This window comes from Molossus molossus, unplaced genomic scaffold (genome assembly GCF_014108415.1).
Source record: "Molossus molossus isolate mMolMol1 unplaced genomic scaffold, mMolMol1.p scaffold_m16_p_15, whole genome shotgun sequence".
NCBI classification, from domain to species: Eukaryota; Metazoa; Chordata; class Mammalia; order Chiroptera; family Molossidae; genus Molossus; species Molossus molossus.
The window spans coordinates 54555206-54563510 of NW_023425350.1; the positions used below are offsets into that span (position 1 = coordinate 54555206).

Below are 8305 nucleotides of genomic sequence, written 5' to 3' on the forward strand. Positions count from 1 at the left end.
AAACTGTAAGAAGTAGAACATAGCCAGAATCACACTCCCACCCCCGTCTCCTGCCCAGTCACACTTCCCCCCTCTCCTAACTTTTCTGGAAATCCTTCGCTTTCTTTATAGTTTTACCACCTAAATGTGTATTCCTAAACGCGATGTTAATTTTGTCTGGTTTTAAACTTTATATAAATAGAATTATGTGATACGTTTTCTTTTGTCCCTGGCTTCTTTGCTCAACATTTTAAAGGTTTGTTTCCATTCTTGTCTGTAGTCATCTGAATGTGTTTTTAACACCAGTGGAGATTATAGAGGGTAGAAGAGACTGGTAATATGGAAAATACCAAGTTAAAAGTTTAAAAAGGACATTTATCTTCATATGGGGGAGAAAACATTCAGTCCTCTGAGACAGAATGAAGGCAGAGAAAGGTACAGAGAGCTTCTTTTTTAATCCTCACCTGAGGATATGTTTTTTAGAAATTGATTTTAAGAGAGAGAGGAAGGGCCCTGGCCAGTTTGCGTAGTGGTTAGAGCATTGGCCCGACGACCAGAGGGTCTCTGGTTTGATTCCCAGTCAAGGGCACTGCCTGGGTTGCAGGTTCGATCCCTGGCTCTAATGGTCATTCGGGAGGCAACCAATCAATGTGTCTCTCTCACACTGATGTTTCTCTGTCTCTCTCCCCTTTCCCCTCTATCTAAAAATCAATGGAAAAATATCCTTGGGTGAAGATTAACAGAACAAAAAAAATAGAGGAGGGAGGGAGGGAGGGAGAGAGAGAGAGAGAGAGAGAAACATCAATATGAGAGAGAAACATTGAGAGAGAGAGAAAGAGAAACATCAATATGAAAGAGAAACATTGATCAATTGCCTCTCAACACACGCCCCGACTGGGGGAACCCACATCCTAGGTATGTGCCCTGACCGGGAATCAAACCTGCCTTTTGGTGTATGGGCCAATGCTTCAACCAACTGAGCCACCTGGCTAGGGAAGAGAGATTTTTTAGGTTATATTTGGAGGGGTTGATGGAACTCAGGTTAGGTGATCGTGATTTCAACAAGGTTGGAGTCTAAATCCATTGCCCATTGGGATGGAGATGGGGGTTTAGGAACTGGAGGAGATGGGGGAAAGTTTGGAATAATTACTGTTTAGACTTCTTTTTTTTTTTTAATCCTCACCCGAGGACATTTTTACATTTATCTTCAGACAGAGTGGGAGGGAGGGAAGGAGAGAGAGAGAGAAACATCAATGTGAGAGAGACACATCAACTGGTTGCCACCCGCAGGACCCCAACTTGGGCCAGAGACCAACCACAGCCAAGGTACGTGCCCTTGGTCAGAATCGAACCCGTGACTCTGGTCCACAGGCCGATGCTCTAACCGCTGAGCCAAACCAGCCAGGGCACTATTTAGACTTCTGGAAGAATTTAACCACAAATGAATAAAAGGATTTCTATTGTCATTGAGGGCCCAGATAGGAACAATTTTAGAGCCTAAACTGATAACACTTCAGCTTTTTTCCCCATGATATTTCTGTCCCATTCCTTCTTTTTTTTTTTTTTAATCCTCACCCGAGGACATTTTTCCATTTTTTGTTCAGGTAGAGTGGGAGGGAGAGAGAGGAACAGAGAGAGAGAGAGAGAAACATCGACGTGAAAGGAACACATCGAGAGGCTGCCACCCGCACAACCGACCAGGGCCGGGGACAAACTGCAACCGAGGTACGTGCCCTTAGCGGGAACCGAACCCGGGTCTCTCAGGACCGCAGGCCGACACTCTAACCGCTGAGCCAAACCGGCCAGGGCTGTCCCATTCCTTCTTAACTTGGTATTAAAAATAAACAAAAGCAGACCATGGGCGTGCTCAGATCTTACAGTTGGCAAAAGGAAAATGCAAAAGCTCAGTTCTCCCTTTTGCACCTTGGCAGCTACAAACCAGCTTCTCTGGTCAGATGCTTTGTATGGTCATGAATTGATCCACCAACTATTGTGTAACTCCCAACCCAGTATTCAGGGCGCTCCTTCACCTGGTCTCAGCCTGACTTGGCTAGCAGTGCTGTCCTGTGGCTGCTCTGCTCCCATCCAGGCGCCCAGGCTGCCGTCAGCATCCACTCCCCTTGCTCATTTCTGTTCCTTTGGCACATTGAAACCGAACTGTGAAGGGAAGGCCCCAGTAGTAAGAGGGAAGCAGAGGCTCCAGACAAGGTTTTTGACTCGGTTTGACAATTATTTATTAAGCCCCTGCTATGTGTTGCTGTGCTGTCTCTGGCTAACCCACTTGAGATTGGAGGCCTGGATCAGCTTATGTAGGTTTCATTTGTTCCCAGTTAGAATTCCTGGCTTGAACCTGGATAAAATATGTCAGCACAGGCCATTTGTCCTTAGCTATAGGATCATATGATTATCAGCTAGAAACTATTTTTCCCTTGTGGTCACCAAAATCCTTACCTGCCCCATGAGGACCTGTGTGCGGGTTTCCTGTCAGCATCCAGCACAAGTGTTCCTGTCCCGCAGACCTATTCCACAGTATTCTGTGGAATGCTGCTTCTCAGGCAAGGCGGCACAGAAGAATTATTGTATGATCTTCTTAAAAAGAAAAGTTCTTTCTCAGGATGGATATTTCCAGAGTGGAACACAGCAGCCTGTGCCTTCGACAAGCTCCTTGGGGGCTTCATTTCTGCACAGCAGGTTTGAAAACCCTGGTCAAGCCCTAGCCGGTTTGGCTCAGCGGTTAGAGTGTCAGCCTGTGGTCCTGAGAGACCCGGGTTCGGTTCCCGCTAAGGGCATGTACCTCGGTTGCAGTTTGTCCCCGGCCCTGGTCGGTTGTGCGGGTGGCAGCCACTCGATGTGTTCCTTTCACGTCGATGTTTCTCTCTCTCTCTGTTCCTCTCTCTCCCTCCCACTCTACCTGAACAAAAAAAAAAAAAAAAAAGAAAGGGGGCTTCATTTCTGCACAGCAGGTTTGAAAACCCTGGTCAAATGTGCTTCTTTGTCGTCTGTGCTTTTTGAGTCATTCTGGGCCTTTCTTTTTCAATTCTTGCTATCTAAAATCACACCCCCTGCCCTAGCCAGTTTGGCTTAGCGGTTAGAGTGTCAGCCTGTGGCCAGAGAGTCCTGGGTTCGGTTCCCACTAAGGTCTCGTACCTCGGCTGCAGTTTGTCCCTGGCCCTGGTTGGGGTCATGTTGTTAGTGGCCAGTCAATGTGTCTCTCTTGCACTGATGTTTCTCTTTCTCTCTTCCTCCTTTTCTCCCTCCTGCTGTATCTGAAGATTAATTCAAAGGTGTTCTTGAGTGAGGATAAAAATAAAATAAAATAAAATAAAATCACACCCCATCTAAGATGAACATACATCATTATATAGTTGTACTTTTGTATACAAAGAATGTACTTATTAAAACATTAAATAATTGAAAACAAATAAGTTATACTAGACATTCATTTAGATGGTGCTTTAACTGATTACCCTCAAATTTCAACATCTTGATCTTTTTCCCAAATAAGAAAGGGTCCATTGTGTGATGTAACTACCCACTGAAATTCCAGTTACCCTGCCTCTTATATCCTTGGATGACATTGTTTAACCACTGGACAGCTTTTGCCACCTTTGCCTGTAGAGCACCAGACTCATATTTGACCTTTTAACACCTCTGTCAGGAAGAAGAATTATTCATCTAACTGTGGTTTGTAAAGTCCTTGACTTCTGTCATGTTGAAGTGTTATTGGGCGGCCGTACCATCTATTCCAGAATGGATGACTCTCATTGTGTAGAGAGAACTTGTGAGGAGTTAAATAACTCTTGATGGTTGGTTAGAAATTCTAAGTCTCTTCACATACTCATGTTAGACAACACTTGTTTACACTGCTGGAAGGGAAGTTCATTACTTACTATGAACTTCGAGCTTACCCCTTTCGGCTGCAAATGGCTTTGTACTTGAGAAGGACTGTGCCCAGCTGCTGAGAAGTGTTTGACGCTACTTCCTGCCTGGGCCAGGGTTAGCTGTGTAGTCTCACTGAGGGGTCTCTGACTTTCCTTCTCTTCTCAGACTCATCCCACACAGACCGCCTTTCTCTCCAGTGTCGACCTACACACTCACTGCTCCTATCAGATGATGTTGCCAGAGTCAATAGCCATTGTTTGCTCCCCTAAGTTCCAGGAGTAAGTACATAGGACACGGTTCGGGGGGCATTTCAAGGAGACAGTGGGGGGAAAGCCTCAGAGGAAAAGGTCTGAATTCTTAAGCAGTAGGTCTGAATGACTTAAAGCAGTAGGAATTTTAAGAGATTAATATCAGATTAATTAAACAAACTATCTCAATGTTAACTTCTTTTTCATTGTAAATGCTATTATTTCCTGTGAATTCCCCCAGAAAACTGGTGTGGTGGCAGTGATGAGTCATTCTCAAACTCTGATTTGTTCACCTTTGAGGACCTATGAGTCAGCATACTTTTTTGTCAATCCTCACCTGAGAAGATTTTTTCATTGAATTTTAGATAGAGTGGAAGGAAGGAAGGAAGGGAGAAAAGGAGGGGTGGGGAGAGAGAGAGAGAGAGAGAGAGAGAGAAACATCCATGTGAGAGAGACACATCGATTTGCTGCCTCCTGCATGATCCTGACCAGGGTCAGGAATCAAACCTGCCACAAAGGTATGTGCCCTTGACCGGGAATCTAACCAGAGACTTTCTGGTCCAGCATGCTTTTGAAATGCCTCAAAATGAGCGCTGCTGTGTGTGTGTGTGTGTGTGTGTGTGTGTGTGCACGGCGTGCATGTGTGTTAGGGATTGGTGGAGCCACATTTGCTTGATTCTGGACCCGCTTTTTCTTTTTTTCAGAACTGGATTCTTTAAACTAACTGACCATGGACTAGAGGAGATTTCTTCCTGTCGCCAGAAAGGATTTCATCCACACAGCAAGGATCCACCCCTCTTCTGTGTATGTATTTGTGTAGAAGAAGTTGGGCCTGTGCCTCAAGCAGGGAGGACAGTCAGAGCTAATGAGGTGCATTGTACTTTCTGACCCACATAGAAGATCACCCTTGTCACCTGTCTTTTCACATCTTCCTGATAAGGACATACATGGGAAGCAGTGTGAGACAGGAACGGATTGGAGTCTTAGCACTGCTGCTTAAGGGCCATGTGTCTTTGATCAGGCTGCTTAACCTTTCTGGGCCTCAGCTTTCGAACCTGTAAATGGCGATAGGAATAACACCTACTTTATAGGATTAAAGAGAGGATTAAATGGAATAATATTCGGAAAGTACCTAGTGTACTGAGCTAGCTTATTAACTAGCTAGTTAGTTTTTTTCTTCATCAACATCAGTTGCTAAGCCTATACTTCAATAAGAGATTTGAAATCAAAGGGGAAAAGCCACTTAAGATAAATAGAGTATATTTGATTGTGGAATTTTATTTAGATAATAGGGATTTTTATGACCTCCTTAGGAAGTTTTCCCCCATAAGTTATATTCTGTGAATAAAAAGTTTAAGTCGCTGGTAAGATCAGTATGCCCCTCAAATCTAATGTAATAGTGTTGTTCCACTCCATGCTGGCCATGTACTACTATTTTATTTCCAGTCACTGAAAAGTGAACAATATGGGAAAGAGACTCAGAAACTTGTCACATAAATGAAACTGGGGTTGTTTAGAAGAGAAACTCCAGAGAGAATCTGAGAACTGACTTTAGTGTTGGGGAAATTGTTATATAAAAAGATATTGGGTGTATTTCCTATGACTCCCAGAACTAAAACTAAGATCTTGTGAGATGACAGTGTTCGGCTGCAAATGAGAAACAACTTTTTTTTAAAATCCTCACCCGAAAACATTTGTGCATTTATCTTTAGATAGAGCAGGAGGGAGAGAGGGAAGAAGAGAGAGAGAAACATCAATGTGAGAGAGACACATCAAGTGATTGCCACCCACATGACCCCACCCAGGGCCGGGGACAAACTGCAACCGAGGTACATGCCCTTAGCGAGAACTGAACCCAGGATTCTGGTTCACAGGCCAACACTCTAACCGCTGAGCAAAACCAGCCAGGGCGGGAAACAACTTTCTAACAGATCTGTTCAAAAATAGATTGGTCTAGCCCTGGCCGGTTTGGCTCAGCGGTTAGAGCGTCCGCCTGTGGTCCGGAGAGGCCCGGGTTCGGTTCCCGCTAAGGGCATGTACCTCGGTTGCAGTTTGTCCCCGGCCCTGGTTGGTCGTGCGGGTGGCAGCCACTCGATGTGTCCCTTTCACATCGATGTTTCCCTCTCTCTCTCTTCCTCTCTCTCCCTCCCACTCTGTCTGTACAAAAAATGGAAAAATGTCCTCGGATGAGGATTAAAACAAAACAAAACAAAACAAAAAAAATAGATTGGTCTAGGAATTTTGCACCTGAAACTTGTATGATTTTGTTAACCCAATAAATGTCATCCCAATAAATTCAATAAAATGGAAAAAAAATACTAGGCTAAAAATCCTTAAAGAAAAGTATTAGGACTAGAAAGAAAGTAGGTTAGTCTGCCTGGAAATGTCATAAATGTCTAGGTGCCAGGATGTTGAAACAGAACATCTCCCCCAAGTGCCCAAGTTTTCCGTTATAAAGACCCCTTTTGCATACCAGAAGGTAACATTCCCCATGTGGGAGTAGGTGTGCTTTATTATCCTGGTTGGCATAGTGACCCAAAAACCAATTAATTCAGCAATTCTTTTGGATAAGCATATACCTTTTGAATGACTCTAGAATATAGATACATTTGAAAAATGAATGAGGATAGCTGGGCCCATGTTAATTCAGGGTACAGGTAGGGATCAGCAGAAGATTCCCAGACCCACTACCATAACTGCCAGTTAAGTAGCAGTCTGGCTTCCAGACTGGGAGCCACTAGCCAGAATGAGCATTTTAAGTAAGGAGCTTTAAAAAATGATTTCATAATTTTCAAGGACTTCCCCTTTCTTTTTTTTTCCCTATTACAGAGCTGCAGCCATGTGACTGTTGTGGACAAAGCAGTGACCATCACAGACCTTCGATGAGAGTTTGACCCAAACACCTGTCAAAAACTACAAAACCACATCAGTGTACTGTAGCCCCTTAATTTAAACTTTTCAGAAAGCTCTGAAAACTTTTTCAGATGGAATAGAGGGTATCATCTGGGAGAGAACTGATTTTCTTTTTCTGGCTTGAAAAGAAGTAAATGAATATATTTTTTAAGGCAAGTCTGGAAAATAGAACCATCATGCTAAAGCAACTTTTTATTCTGCCTGTAACTAAGAAATTAAGTTGAAAGGGTATGATGAACACTCATATACTCTTTGTTCTGGATTTACCAGTTGTTAACATTTTTTCCTTTCAGCTCTCCTTATTTCTCTGCCAACTTGTTTACTGTTTACCTTTGGACTAATTAAGGGCATCTATGCAGAAATTTGGAAGCCATTCAGAAAATCTGTGGGTTGTCCTGTGGTTTATGGCAATATTAATGAAGTTTATTACGAGGGCCAGGGATAGCTCACTATGTCCAACCAGATGGTGAGGCTTGACAACCCTGAAGGATGATTTTGTCAGGAATCACTGCTGTTTAACAAATATTTCAGGATATTTTTTCCTCTACAATAAAATAACAGTTAATTTATTTGTGTTTGTGTGCTCTAGAGTGATCTGTTTGATCAAACATTGTCTAAACAGGCTAACTAGAAGGTCTAGTTGTTTGGGAATATGGAATTGAGATGTACCGCCATGAAGAAAGGTGTGTTCCAGTTTACTTTTAACTGCTTGGTGTTTTTTTGTCTACCTGTTGCCATCATCCAGGGCTGTGAAGTCATCTGTTCATTTTGGTGCTGTCTCAAGTGGGTCATCCCATTCACTTTCTCCCTATGCCCTAAAAGTTTTCAGATGAAGATAATAGAGCCTTTATTTGGGGTGCCAGATTACACTCCAAATAAATGATTGCATTCCCATGCTACCCCACCCTACCAATTTTTTACGTTGACTATTCTTTTCTGACTTAGGCAACATTTAGGAAGGTGTTCAAAGCTGCACTTGATCCTGTGTTTTTCTTTGTGAGCTGAGCCCTGTGTTCTAATGTGACCTAGAAATAATGGTATTGTTTGTGACCCCTCAGGTAGGAGCAAAGACTAAATAGCTGGATAGGAGAGGAGTGGTTTCTTTTTATATCGAAATTCCGTGTGAAAAAGTCTGCAAGTATATGAAGTTTTGCTTTGTTTTAAAATTTTATGTCCTGAATATGTTTAGTCTTTATCACTTAGGTTAGTGGTTGTGAACTTTTCCCTGAAAGCCAAGTCTCTATATTTTTGTTCTTCTCTTGGGTTCTTAACCTCCAAGATAT

General features: G+C 43.0%; 1 protein-coding gene across 3 annotated transcripts in view; it reads left to right on the top strand.

Annotated features, from left to right (window-relative positions):
- LOC118631037 (STAM binding protein) overlaps positions 1-7559 on the top strand; it is a 29110-nt gene extending 21551 nt beyond the window's left edge. For 2 of the 3 annotated variants that reach the window (XM_036263363.1, XM_036263364.1), the window contains exons 8-10: positions 4027-4139; positions 4814-4913; positions 6939-7559. In XM_036263363.1, coding sequence (XP_036119256.1) covers positions 4027-4139; positions 4814-4913; positions 6939-6995 — 270 coding nt within the window. In that variant the 3' untranslated portion in view covers positions 6996-7559. Of the gene's footprint in view, positions 1-4026; positions 4140-4813; positions 4914-6938 lie in introns of those variants that run through there. The other variant, XM_036263365.1, reaches the window with a different exon arrangement.
- Positions 7560-8305: the final 746 nt, after the last annotated feature.